Raw genomic sequence first — 14,924 nt, forward strand, 5'->3', positions numbered from 1 at the left:
ATGATCGTACTTGATCTTTGTTTTCTGGCTTGGGAGCTTCCACAATACTGTTTGCCAAAACAATTTTTGGACTTATACCTTCACCAGAGATAGTGTGACCCAGATAAGTTACAGTGGATACTTTGAACTTTCACTTTTCCTTTTTTATTACGAAGCCTTCATTCTGTAACTGCTTCAACACCTCCCACAATATTTCATCATGTTCACACTGGTTTTATCACCAAAATATCACCCTGGAAAATCTAAACTTTGTTCAACCCTTCTTACACTTTCTTCATGACCCTCTGAAAGCATGCCACAGCAGAAGCCAGTCTAAAATGCATCCGAATGAATGAAAAGGGGTTACAAATTATGTTAATGACCTAGAATCAGGATGGAGCATAACCTGGTAGTAAGCAGAGGACAAATCCATCACACTGAATAACTTAGCATCTTTGATTAATTCCAGAGTTTCGGAAGTAGTCGGTAATGGTTGAGGATCAACCCAGATGTGTTTATTTTATCCTCTCAGGCCAACACACATACATATCTCTTTACCCCCATCCTTTGGTGCTGGAACCATGGGGGGCAACCACTCTGAGCACTCAATTTCTTCAATTATTTCTCTTTTTAAAAAAAATTTTTATTCTCGTTCGAGTGGTACTAACGTCATATGAGGAACTTTCCTTACTTTATACACACATGGCATTGCATCCTTCTTGAGAACAATTCTATGTTCAAAATTCTTTAGTAACCCTAAATCATCTCCAAAAACTTTAGAAAATTAGAAACTATCTCATATGAGAATCCGTTACTCGCCAATATTAACACTTTCCGTTTGGAATTTGTATTTAGTATTTTCCCCATGTCCCTTTGATGTCTCCAACCTAAAAGGTTATTGTTAGAAAGGAGGTCTCTAGTTGGCAGAGATATTCACCTTTGTCCAAATAGGGACCACAATCCTAGTCAGGGTAAGTCACACAAAATAAAAATTATCTTGTGCCCAACCTCTGGTAGCTTGGCACTGAGCAGTCAGATTTAACTTAGAAGACAATTTGTAAAGTATTTGTGCAATAAAGATGCAATAACACAGTGAAAACACCACAAAAATACACCACACATGTTTCGGAAAATATAAGTTATTTATCTGATTAAATTAAAGCGATCAAGATTCAATAAGCATAAGTTTAAATATCACATTTGCAAGTTTAAAAAGAGTCTTAGATCTTACAAATCAACAGCTGTCTTTTGTTTGCACAAACTACCTGGTTTGCGTCCAAATTACCATGCATGAAGAACGCAGAGGAGATGTGTGGAAAAATAAGGTGTGCATTGCTTTTCTGATGCGGCACAGACGATGCGTCTTTTCTGTTCCATTCTGCAATAGACTTTGTTTCGATTTGTGGCATGCAGTCTTGGTTCCTCACTGTGATGCGGGGATCTTTGGATGCCCAGGACAATGTGAGGAAAATTCTGTGCATGTGGAAAGAAGTCACAGGCGCTGAGTCGATCCGGTAGGAGATACGTCAAATTTTTTGTTGCACGGCAGGTGCTGCATCGATTCTTCACTCCGGAAGTCGGGCTGCGTTGTTCTGGCTCCGCTGTGCGTCGATCTGGTAGGGGCATGTGTCGAATTTCCGGTCGCGGTGCAGGTGCTGCATCGATTTTTGTTTGGGAAATCAGACTGCGTCATTCTGGTTCAGCTGTGTGGCGATGTTCTAATCAAAGAGCAGGCTGTGCGTCATTTCCAGCAGGCTGTGCATCAATTTTTGACGACCAAGGAGTTTCCCTGAAGAGATGAAGGGCCAAATGTATTTTTCTTTCCAATAGCGATTACCAAATTATGATTTTTTGTGAATTGCAATTAAGTAATTGCTATTGGAATGTATGAAACTCCAGGGGTTTCATATAGCGATTCGCAAGGGCTTGCAAATGGACCTACCTCATTAATATTCAAGAGGTAGTCCGCAATTTGCAACCAATAGCTACAATCACAGGGATGATGGCCTGCTGGGCTCAGCAGACCACCATGTCCATGATTGCTTTCAAATAAAGCAATCTTTTTTTTTAAATGTAGCCCGTTTTCCTTAGAGGAAAACGGAATGCGTTTTAAAAAGAAAAATGAAAAGTTTTCTTTTCATTTTTGAAGAGTAGGCAGTGGTCAGTAGGACTACTGCCTGCTCTTAAAAAATGTTTTTGGGTATGCATTCACAAAGGGGGAGGGTTCCCCTTTGCAAATGGGTTACCACCTACTTTCAATGGGCAGCAAATTGCAAATGTTTTGAGACCACATTTAGGTCACAAAACATTCATACATACCTCTGCGATTCGGTATTAGGATGGGGCGCCCTTCTCACGCCCCTTCCTAATACCGAATTGGTATCTAGTCACAAATCCAATTTGCGATTCGGTGACAAGTTGATACATACCAAAATGTTTGATACATCTGGCCCGAAGCCCAGACATGGACTGGTGATAGGCTCTAAGGCACAGATGGATTTAAAGTGCAGAGAAATGCTCACTTTCTAAAAGTGGAATTTCAAAAATAGTAATGCAAAATCCAACCTCACCAATAAGCAGTATTTTCTATTACCATTCTGGCCATACTAAACAGGACCTATTTACCCCTTTCTGATCAGAATCTACCACTCAGATGGTATATGAGGGTAGCCCTAGTGCTAGTCTAGCAAGCCACAGACTGTTCAAACTCCGCCAATTCAAACATTGGTACATGTGGCCCTTATTTACTATGTCTACCACGAGGGATATCTTGCCTCTAGGATCATACAGGGTACTGAGAGAAATATATAAAATAAACTGGATCAGGGAGAAAAAACCTGGGTTTTAGAGAGCTTCATAGAGTTGTAGTTGGATAGATTAGTGTCCTAAAAAGGGCTGTGGTGCCAGTTGTAATATTAAGCAGCCACACAGGAGAAAATAATGTGGAGTTTAGGAACACAAAGAAAATTGAGTAGAACAGAACAGAGGCAACAAGTGTGTCAGGATTGCTTTGAGGATTACAAACTCAAAGCATGTCGCCAGATGTCCCAATTATCTACCCATGCCAGTTAAGGCAGTGGATGTCAATACCTCAATTAGGAACCAGAAATAATGGGTCCAGGTGTAAGACACCGGAAACACTGGTTCAAGATGGAGCCTGTCAGAAACCATGGATCTTCACAGAACCACCTCTCGCTAACCTTTGACATGAAAACAGAACACAACACAATAATTAGGACAATTTGCGATAAACACTTGAAATATAAACATGTGAATCAAGTAACATAGCAGCTTACCTCTTGCTTAACAAAGGAAGACTGTAACTAGCCCAGGTCCTACCAGGATACAAGAGGACAGTATGGATGGCTGTGGTGAGGGTTTAGCAGCAGTAGGACCTTGGAGGAATAGTCATCATTGAGAATCCAATGCAAAGGTAAGGAAAGGCAGCAAGAGAGGTTGTTGGGAAGCAAAGGTTTGTGGAGGAAAATGAATGATGAGGGACGCAGGAACAAAAAAGGGAGAAAACAACAGTTGGCATATGCCATGTAGTGTGAGCAAACTGACCACAGGCAAAATTCTGAAGCAACCAGGAGTGTTACAAGCACTTGCTAAGTGTCTTTGAAAGTCCTAAATACTGCTGCTAGTCCTGTTGGCCCAGATGTTCCACCACTAATCAGAGGAAGAGTGGCTTGGACATTGGGTCTTTGCAGGTAGGCAGCCAGTGTAGCCTAGCCTGATGTTCGACTATAGATGACTGTCAAGAACTTCCCTGGATAAATCAAGTAGCAACATTTCACAGAATATGGAGCCTAGAAAGAGGATACTGGAGAAAGCCCAGATAAACTACTTGCTCTAGTTCAGACAATTACTAAGTTGTATATGTTTATACTGCCCTTCAGCAGCACAATAGGCATGAACTTTCTTAGCATTCAAATGTAGGGAAAGCGGTTCTCAGCAATACAAGGTGTTTGTGGTGAGAAGGAAAGAGTATAATCAAAAAGAAAACCTTAGTTCCTGATGAAGTGAGTAGGAATGAGAGAACATCCACGTTCTGTTGGCCACCATCATGAGGATATGATGGACAGGGGACTACCAATGATCAACACTATATCATCTTACTTATGCTCTTCCATGCAAACACAGGCCAGGAGCACACTGCCTTGACATCCCAGCACCCAGTTCACTCACATGCATTTGGTAAATCTTTTGTTTTCACCATGGTTGGTGCAGCCAGTGCTCACTATCTCAAGACATAAGCTCATATTTCCAGATAGTTTCCCTTCATCAGTAAAGAGTAACACATACAGTTAGAGGTGAAGGAAATATTGCTCAGAAGTCATTTCAGGTCCCAATGCCAGTCCTTGAGCATAGGTGCATTACCCAGAGCTTGTCAGCTCAACCAGCTTAAAGGAGCCTTGCCAAACAAAAACAGGGCAGGAACACACTGCCTTGACATCCTAGCAACCAGTTCACTCAGTTGCATCCTGGTAAATGGCAGTGCATGGTAACACTGATTTCCATTAAAGAAAGATGTGACAGGTGAAAAAAACTCAACAGCAGTAGATTTTTTGTATATGTGAATCAGTCTTCGAGAATTGTTCAATGGCAGGTGGCGGAACTGGAGAATTTGGAGAAGAGAAGGAAACTCAACAAGGCACCTTCCAGCATTAACGCTATTTAAATATCTGTTGATGGATAGATAAATTGAATGATTTACTTAAAAGGACCTTTAGCTTGGATGGCAGGGCCTATGTCGCTCAAAATGCTTCAGCAAAGAACCCATGAACTTGAGCCAAATTTGCCTCTATCCCAACCCTACGGTGTCAACCTTTCATGGGCACCAGCCTATTGAGATGTCTTCTGATTTTCCTATAGGCTGGTTCGCCTATAGTTCTGTTTCGTGAAAATATCACACATTACTGCAAAACAGAAAACACACATACCTGAGCATGCTCTAGCTCCTTTTCATGACTCTTTTTTCATTTTTTTTTGTCCTTTCTTACACATACTTGCCTTCGTTCTCTTTCCTTCTTCTTCAAACATTGCTTTTCTTCTGTCAGTCTTATCAGTCTGCCTCTTCTCTTTCCTTTAATCACTATTTCAATTTCTTCACCTCTTATGTCCACTTAGAGCTCTTACCTATTTGCCTTTTGAATTCTTATCCTATTGTTTGACTCTATAAATGTCTGTGTGGATGTACTAAATACTCCTTTCTTTCTTTCCCTGCCTACTTCGCCTCGTGTCTATTCAATCATGTTCTTTGATGTCATCAATTTTGTTTATATTTTTCTACTTGCCTGTTTCTCCTTATAACCCATTAATGTATTGTCACATATCACTTCCTCCTCCTAGTTCTCCCTCATCTTCTGTGCAATTCTTTCCTTTTACTCTTTCTTATATTTATCTGGCCAACTAGATCTCCTATTTATCATTTCTCTGTTCGTTTCCACACCTTCTCCAGTTTTCATTCCATTTACCTTTTTGATTTTGATTTTTATTTTCCTTTTCCTTCTTATCATCTTTTTTCCTTTTACATGTCCAACATCCCCACCCTCCCTCCCTTCTGTGAGCTTCATGCTTCTTCTAAATGTAGTCTTTATTTGCATGCTCTACTGTAATGTTTCATTGTATCCTCTACAACACATATTACTCACATTAATCAGCATGTTCTTTCTGTTCTGTGACCCTTACTCAAACTTCTTTCTAACTCACCTTTCTCCATTCCATTGTATCACTCTAGGGCGGGATGTACGTATTCCAGCTCTTTGATTACTACGCTGCCAGTGGAATGTGTCTCCTGTTCTTTGCAATTTTTGAAACCATCTGCATTGGCTGGGTGTATGGTGAGTGATGATACAACTTATAGGTAAGAGTGTTTCATATTAGGATGGTTTAATTCATGTTCTATCAGATCACTTTGAAACATTAATCCAGGCAACCCATATATCAGATTGAGGTCAATACAAATTCCCTAGCAGTGAGCCACTTTGGGTATGGCAAGTCTGGCCAGGGGACAAAGCCAAAATCATGCCAAACTCCTCCTTAGGCAATTGTACTGAAATTTCTGTCTGCATTTTTCTTCTTAAAATCACCACTTTATGTGCTGAGAATTTTCAAAATCAATGACAGGCTAAAACAATTGAATGAATGCTATGCAAAGCTTTCCTAATAGTTACAAAAACTGTTGATGGGAGCATATTCGTTCCTAATTTTCAAGTTGCAGCCACCTTGGACCCATTTGCTAGGTAGGCCTAGGGGTGGGATTTCAATTATGCCAGAGTAATCAGAGTAATTTTGGTAATTTTACGCTACTCTTTAATGCAGAATTACTGATAGTAAAACAATTACGCTTGTTAGCGTAGTTAAGAGTAATTTGGGTGAATAAATCCTGCTTCAAGAGCACACATAGTGAGCACAAGTAGCTGCTTGCACTCACTGTTCATGTTCTGTTGCATTTAGTACTATTTTGACTCAATGATGCATTTTACACTAAGAAAATAGCATTAAATGGCAGGCGTAAGTGGGGCAAAATCCTACCCGAAGTGTGCATTTAGAGAGTGCAAGTGATACTCATGCTCACTAATCATGTTCTGTTGCATTTAGCACAAAATGCATTCTCATATCCATTTTGGATGTGAGGAGGCATTTTTGCACTAAGAAAATAGCACAAAATTCCTCTTCTTGTCTATTTCTTTGTGATCTTGCAGAATGTTTTGGTAATTCTGCATGATTCCGTTACATGGAATTATGCAGGTTACCCCAACCCCTAGCATATACACATCACTTTACTGGTAAGAATGTGATTGCTTGAGGTATACAAGTTTGTGCAATATTTGCTTATGGTCAACAGTTAAGAAAAGTTAAATCCCCAAACCTGTATATGGCAGATGGGAAATGAACCTTGAATCCTGAACTAGGGCATCATATCAAATGTGAGTATTGCTAAGAAGGGGTAATCACAATGAAAGGGCGCAGGGGGTACAATGGCCATTATACAGGCCTCACATACCTTGTCAGTGAATGTGAAGTGACAACACCACCAGATGACTAGATGTTAAAGCTGCTCTGATTGGTATGTACTAGAAGCAAGTTTCTCCAGGCACTACCAAAACTTCTGAGATGTCTGCTACCCACCGCTTCCTCATTAAACCAGGGTTCCTAATCTCTTCACAGTAAGGCTCTATGCTTGCATTTTATTGGTTCCCATTTTCCTGTTCATATAACAATTCTTCAAATTTTTTCCAGGTGCTGATAAATTCTATTTAGATATTGAACACATGATTGGCTACCAGCCACTACCGATGATCAAGTACTGCTGGCGATTTGTGACACCAGCTGTATGCCTGGTAAGATCCCAGGGAGCCAGAGACTATGTGATAAGAGGGAAGGCGGATACAGTTTCAAAGGAGATAGAGTAGTGAAGCACTAGTGTTTTGGGTTCAGGAAAAAATTTGAACCAAGGTGAAAAAAACATTTAAGAAAGACTCTTAAGAGACGTTAACAGGCAGAAATGTTTTCTAGGACAAAGGTTGATTTTGTAAAGCTCTTTCAGGGATATAGTACATGTATTTGTATGTGGTATGTGAACCAAACCTAGCCGAATGGCAGTGGAGCGGTGTACATGATGAAAGGTAGATATCCAATGAGACTGAATCTAGGAGGGGAATGCTTGTTTCTGAGAGGGGAGCTGGACTAGCCACTGATTACATCAATATCGCAGGGTTGAAAGTTGCATTGGGTTTTGTGGTTTGTCTATCAGGTGAAAAGGGGTGGTATTTCTTTATTACTGAGGGATATGTCAGAAAAGCTGATAGTAAATGAAGATCTGCTGTAGCTGGGGTGGGAAGGTCTGTATAAATTAGTAGACAACCATTTGTCTTGTTGAAGGACTGGGTACGATATTCTTTTAGGAAATCAAAGATGGGGTCGTTTTGGGGAGATCAAGATCTCTTTTATAAAAATGTCATCAACCTTCTGAATTGTGGCGAAGACTTCCATGTCTGCTGCAAGGCAGACTATGATGCACGCATTGATCACAAGGAAATGAAGTGTACAGATACAGTGTTTGCTATATGATGCTTTGAGTGGAATGTTGATGAGGTTGCCTGGGATGAATGCATATGGTGGAGTGAGTGTTTTTTAATAACTTAGAATTTTCTTTTATGAGTTACTGTATACAGTACATTTTTAAACCATCTTAATTTAATTTTGACAGTATTTGCTACAGCATAAATGACAAGCAACATCAATAAAAAAACAATAAATTGCTGTTAACATGCTGTGTTCCAGCCATAACAGTTGTACCTGGATTTCACAATGGTTGACTATGCATAACTGATATAACACAAACCCAAATGTGAGCCGTTAAAAACAAACAGCACTTGAATGTTGCAGTCCTAAATACATATCCCTTGCATTGGAGGGGGGGTGATGATAGGATCATGTTGGGATTCACACACAGGCTTGACAGTCTATGCATCAGTGCCGCAGCTGAATCACATCCACTTGCTGGAGCGGGAGGACAGAAAGGGGAGGCAAACTTCTGTGGGGAGGTGCTGTGGTGAAGCCACTCACTGTGTCAAGTCATGCAGAGCTTTCATCTCCACCAGGGTTACCCTGGAAGGCAGAGAGCAGGCCATCCCATGCAGCCATAATGGGGTGCTTTCTCAACCTCCTTATTTACTCACGTGGATGCGCTGCAACCTCTACTCTAACCCACTTCAAAGTCACGCTCTACTAGTGTGTCACATTGAGCAATGTTTGGACCTTTCCATGCATAGAAACGGTCTTCTTGACAAGCAGCAGCGCTAGGTCAATAAATCAATAAATATAATTGTACAACCATAAGGGTACTTTTTATTATTTTAGGGCTAATTATTAAACATTTTTGATGTACCTATATCCAACATAGGTGTGCAAAAATGTATTTCTAAGGCTAAACTCATTCCTCGTGCACAGACTGAAAAATGCAAACGTGTTTTCCATGTAAATGAGATTTGCCAGTACCGAAACTCGGAAAACATCCTTTTTACGACTTTTTTTTTCCGAAAGTCGTGGTTAATGAAAGCGCAACAACGCATTTTTTAACCACGACTCAGTTTTTTTGTGCCTTAACTACGTATGTTCTGAACAACGAACATGCATGGTTAAGGTACACAGAAGGGAGTTGGCGAAAGTAAGTGGTGGGTTTAGGTTTTGGGGAGGGGGTGGGGGGGGTCAGGGGGTTTTAGGTTTTGGGGTGGGGTTGTGGGGGTGTGGCGTTTTTGGTTTTGGGGAGGGGGTGGGGGGTCAGGGGGTTTTAGGTTTTGGGGTGGGGTTGGGGGGGTGGGGCGTTTTTGGTTTTGGTTTTGGGGAGGGGGTGGGGATTGGGGGTTTTAGGTTTTGGGGTCGGTTGGGGGGGTGGGGCATTTTTGGTTTTGGGGAGTGGGTGGGGGGTTAGGGGGTTTTAGGCTTTGGGGGTGTTGGAGGGGTGGGGTGAGGGATGTAGGGTGAATGGTGCCTATTACTAATGCTTTTATCAGGAATGCCTTTACAACGAAATATCGTTGTTAAGGCATTCGTGGTAAAATCATTAGTAGTAGCAACGAGGTCGGTGTTCCGACCTCGTTGTTAAGGCAGTAGTTGTTTTTGAAGTTGTTGTTTCGTCGTACAATCCCGAAACTCTGCCATGTGTTCTCACCTGAGGTAAGCAATATCTCTGTGTAAGTTTCCTCATTTGCAGATCTAGGGTGTTGGGGGTGGGGAAGGAGGCCATATCTTGGCAGATCCACCTGATAAATTCAGAGAGCATCTTCAAACTTGCTCCTTTGTGTGTATATTCACCAACAATTTAAAAGTAGATGTCTACCCTTTAAATATACTTCACTTTAGTATTAGAAGAGACGGGACTATTGGCCTGATTTAACTCGTGGAAGGCAAGCTTTTCTTTATTAATGATTCAGAGTAAAATACTCAGTCGCCCTGATGGAGTAACTATCCTCCACATTTAGAGATGTCTGCCAGTCCTGCGTACCTCTCAACATTGCAAATGTTTGACAGATGACTCCGTGAAATGTTGCAAGGCTACCTTTAAATTGATTTTGTTTTTCAAAAGCAAAATCCGAAATGACACGCACACTACAAGAGTTGTTTCCCATGATGGTTTGGTGGACAAAACAAAACCCGTTCAGGGTTAGAGTGATGCATACATCATGCAAAACAAAAGAAAGAACTCTGGGTAGTTCCCACGTTTAGGTGGAGAGCAGCTCCAGTAAAGAGCACCCTGCAACACCAGCGACACTCTGTATTTGCTTACCTCAAATGTCTGTTTTTTCTAGCAATGTTTTTAAGCATAGGATTGGCACAGTGCCATCCACACCGAGCTAGAAAATGACATAGGGCCTCACGGTGGCGGTATCACCACTGACAGGCTGGTGGTGAAGACTGCCACATAATGAGTCTGGCAGGTTGGCCTCTGCCAACCCGCCACATCCCCGCCTGTACCGCCAGGGCGGTTGGACCCACTGTGCTGGAGATCAGCATCCCTGACCCAGTGGTCCAAATTTTAAAGATTTAGGTTAAAGTAGTGCCAAAACGTGTAAAGTGCCAGCTGAGGGCACCTGGTCACGCTGGACTGGGACAAAGTCCCAAGTTAAGGCCAGCTGCCAGACTAAGATTGGCAAGCTGAGGATTTTACCTTATGGCCTTGGTACACATTCCGCCCTGTTTTACTTTGCAGGCCTGTGCGTCATCGGTTCTGTGTTGCTCTGGGTCAGTTCTGGTGAGGCTGGCAAGTGGGCTGCAAGACTTTGTGGGGCTTTGTATTGATCAGCATCGATTCCGATTAAGCTGGCAGCCGTGTGATGAGGCTTTGTGGGTCTTTGCATCGGTTCCAATGAAGCTTGCAGCTGTGCGGTGAGGCTTTGCTGGGCTTCCATTCATGTTGGTTCTGAGAAGACTGCAACTGTGTGGTGAGGCTTTGTGTGTCTTCACAACACTTTTCACTGGATATGATGAAACTTTCAGTTAGGTCAACAGGAGCTCTCTCTGATGCCATCCAAGGGCTCAGGACCTTGGGAGCCACCACTAGGGGTTCAGGAACTCACTCCAGCAGAGGCCAGCAGGGCTCTTGCAGGTCCAATTGCAGGTCCAGGCCTGTTCAGTGCAGCAGGTCAGCTGAACAGTTGCAGGGAGGCCTCTGGAGCTTGTTGTGTCTCTGTAGCACAGAACAAAAGGTCACCCAGCTGACCCTTGGAGCCACTCAGCCTGGGGTGAAGGGAACATGCCCAGTCCTCCTTCCCAGCAATCAGGGCAAACCAGCAGAGTAGCAGGGTGTCCTTCTTCTGTAGTATTCACAGGTCAGGGGATGTACTGAAGAGTGAGTCTGAGAGTCCCATTTTTATTCATGGTGCACACTTTGAAGAGGGAGAAGCTTCTGGAGTCTCCCCCACCAGAGGTGTCTGGAATTTCTTGCCTACCTGCCTTGGTCCCAGTCTGTGTGGAGGCACAATAGGCTAAAGTGAATTCCTTTGAGTGTGAGCTGAGCCAGTGCCTTTGAAGTACAAATGTGGCAGGTCACAGCTCCATACCTATCAAGTCAGAGATGGCCCATCCTGCAAACACCAAGACCCGGAACATGCAAAGGCCCACTGCCAACAACACCTAGTGATGTGACCCAGGGACAGGCTGCAGACGCTAAATGTTTAGGACAAGAAAATGCCAACTTTCTTAAAGTGGCATTTTTAGAATTGCGACTTAAAATGTGACTTTACTGTTAAAGAGGGTAAAGAGGGTTTTAAGTTACAATTCCTCAGACACCAAACATTACGTTTTTCCTGCTCCCAATCAAAAGCTATCACTAATTAAATGTAAGGTAACCAAATGTTACCCTATGGGAGAGGTACGCCTCAAAATAGTGACAAATTAATTTAGGAGTTTTTCCACTACCTGGACATGTAAAACATAAACGTCCATGTTGATCTTTTTCACTATGACTCAACTTGCCCTACGAGCTGTTTAGGGCCTACTGTAGGGGTGATATAGAAATATTAAAAAGGAAGGTTAGGCCTTGCAAAAGGTTTATATTGCCAGGTCAAAATGGCAATTTAAAAACTGCACACAGGCTGCAATGGCAAGCCTGAAACAGGCTTAAAAAAGCTGCTTTTGTGGGTGTCACAATAAGTGCTGCAGGCCTACTTGTATCATTTAAAATACAGGACCTGGGTACATCTAGTACCACTTTACTGGGGACTCACAAGTACATTAAATGTGCTAATTGGGTCTAAGCCAATTTTACCATGTTCAAAAGAGGGCGCACAAGCATTTTAGCACTGGAAGCCAAAAAAAGGGTTCAGAAAACAGAACGGATGAAGGAAAAGAGTCTTGGGAGGGCACTGTAGAGAGGGCCATGTCCAACAATCCCATGCTGTTTTCGACTCAGTTGAAGTTTCATCGTCAATTAGTTCATCTTGCAATTAATATCACCACATATCAGGTTTTCCTCAGCTGCTCATTTGAAGATGCATTTACTTGGGCTGATGTAGTTTTTCCCTTTTCTGCTATCTGTAATTGCTTTTGCAAACTTACTTATTCTCTTGTGATTTTTTGGGCTCTGGCTTCTGGCCTAGTGCGAGACTCGTTCTTCTGGGGTTTCCGATCTGGGGTAATGTCTGCTGAGCTATTCCTCAATCGGGTCTGAGTGAGTATAGACTCATCACTGTGTTGTCCCACTTCGTTGTCTTCTGGGAGTGGCAAGTTGGTGTTTTTCTCTCCTAAAGTTATGGTTGATCAAGATTCTAATTCATGAGAATGAGATTGAGGATTTGATGATTTCATTACAAGACTGTAGGCTATCATAATGCATTAAATCAATTTACGCTACTCCTGCAGCCCTTCAAAGAACACATTACATCACAAAACCTCAACAATACAGAACTAGAACTATCTTTCATATAAAATGTCCCTTTACAGAATCCTCATCCTCTTTTAATTGCTGTTCTTCGTTCAGATAAGAAGCACTTTTATTTTTGTTCTCTGTGAATGGATGTAAAACTGATATATTGGTATTTTGGTTAATACAGTTTATATAGTGTATAATTGATAAGCATTATAAAGTGTTTTTTAAGGTATTAGAATTCATAGTTTGCCTTTTAGTTTCCAATTTATGGAAACGGGGGATTCATAGTGATATTTGTAGGTATATTTTTAATATAGGCCAGTTTCAGAGCTTTTAGCATTTTAAGAAGTATGCTTGGTGCCGGTTAATAGAAGTTAACAGATTTTGATACATAGGCTGTGTTGCAGTGTTATTATTCGTATTTCAGCATGCACACTTGTCCGTTGAGGATTTTCTCAACACGTGTTGTGAGAGATGAGCAGAGCCTATCTTGTGAGGTAGCTGCATGTGTCGGAAGAGCCTCCATAGGTGAGTTCCTGCAATAAACAGAATATTCCTTGAGTCGTGTGCAGGCAGAGGAGGGCCATCGTAGGTGAAAACATGGTTTCTCATGCTGGAAAGATGGTAGGCTGGGCTCTACATGCTCTGGTTACTGATTTGACTCCTTTGTGCTGCTTTGTGCAGCTCTCAATCTGAAGCACGAGTGTGAGCAGCTGATTATTATTAAAGGAAAGACATAAGTGAACGTGTGAGTTTAGCTCACGTGAGATGTGGCTGCCATTTTAGATTGGGCTAATCCCAATATTATTAGTGCATTTTACGTTGCTGATTTTAGCCTAACTGACACGTGATCTGTCCAGAGACAGTTACAGTGTCGGTTTCGGAGGGTGAAAGACTGTTTACAGGTGAAAGTAAGGTCAGGAGTTATTTTTGAAAAGACATTAAGGAAAACAAGGATTGTGGTCAATTTTACCTCTGTTTAGGCATTATTCTGTGAAAGAATAGTTAGTAACATGAGTAGGAAGGGAAAAGAAATATTAGAAATCCCAGAAGGGAGAATTAACGAGGAAATCATAAAGAGGTTAATTCAGCATGAAATGAAATCCTGTATTCAGGAGACTGTTGAGAAGGTGATGGAAAGTAGAAAAGAGAAAAAAGGTTCGGACAATGATTATTGGACTTTATCAGAAGGTGTTTCTGACTGTGGTGAGAAGAGGGGTAAAAAGAAGAGGAAGACCAAACCTATTGAGCAAGGAGGTTATTTCCTAAGAGGAGTGGAATGTCAGGCCACCTTAAAAAAGAGGCGTGGCCCTGGCCGCACAGAGTCAATGAGGCTAGGTGTCCTATGCATCACGCAGTAGAGAGGTGTCCTTGGCAGCACAAAGGATTTTATTACAAGCACAGAGGCTGCTATTGTGCTAACTTCTCTTGCTTTAATTTGAATAGCAGCCAAGATAAACTACAAATCCCAGCAAACCCAGGTGGGAAACTACTGAAGTATGTCATACAGTGGGTAACCAATCAGAGTCATAGGTAAGTATAAACATATTGGCTGAGAGCAACAAGTCCTCTTTTCTTGCTGCTTGCAGTCAAGATACGTACTATCTTTCTACTCATGTGTTTATATGCCTTTACTATGCTTATTTAGTACTTTCTTTATTACATGGTTTCTTTGTGTATATATATATATATATTACTGTGCGCTTCCTTTTAGCAACCCTTTTCTACACGGGTCTATTTTATAGCTCTCTTTCACACTTTATGGTTGTTTTTCTTATCGCGCCCCCAACGTTCCAAAGTGAACGCCTGGGGCGCGCGCTGTGCACGGCTGCGTTTTTCCTTGTCAGACGCGAGCCGGCATAGCATCTGACAGCGTCTTCCTCAACGCGCGTCAGAACAGCTGATTCTTTCTTTCAGCACCTCGCGGCATTGCGGTCAAGCTTTTATCAGTGCGACTGCCTCAAACCACAACAACATTCTTTCGGTGAGCTTCTCCCCGGCCCAGCTGTTCCCTAATTCGTTTTTTGACCGGTCAGTCACGCATTAATTAGCGCGGCCATTTCCAGGCTTT

General features: G+C 42.0%; 1 protein-coding gene across 1 annotated transcript in view; it reads left to right on the forward strand.

Moving 5' to 3' along the window:
- The window catches only part of LOC138287580 (sodium- and chloride-dependent GABA transporter 2-like), a 769,612-nt gene that overhangs the window by 737,274 nt on the left and 17,414 nt on the right, over nucleotides 1–14,924 (forward strand). Inside the window, exons 12-13 of the mRNA XM_069228139.1 lie at nucleotides 5,720–5,822; nucleotides 7,225–7,325. Of these exons, the coding sequence (XP_069084240.1) occupies nucleotides 5,720–5,822; nucleotides 7,225–7,325 (204 nt within the window). The remainder of the gene's footprint in view (nucleotides 1–5,719; nucleotides 5,823–7,224; nucleotides 7,326–14,924) is intronic.

The sequence above is a fragment of the Pleurodeles waltl genome, chromosome 4_1 (assembly GCF_031143425.1).
Source record: "Pleurodeles waltl isolate 20211129_DDA chromosome 4_1, aPleWal1.hap1.20221129, whole genome shotgun sequence".
Lineage (NCBI taxonomy): Eukaryota > Metazoa > Chordata > Amphibia > Caudata > Salamandridae > Pleurodeles > Pleurodeles waltl.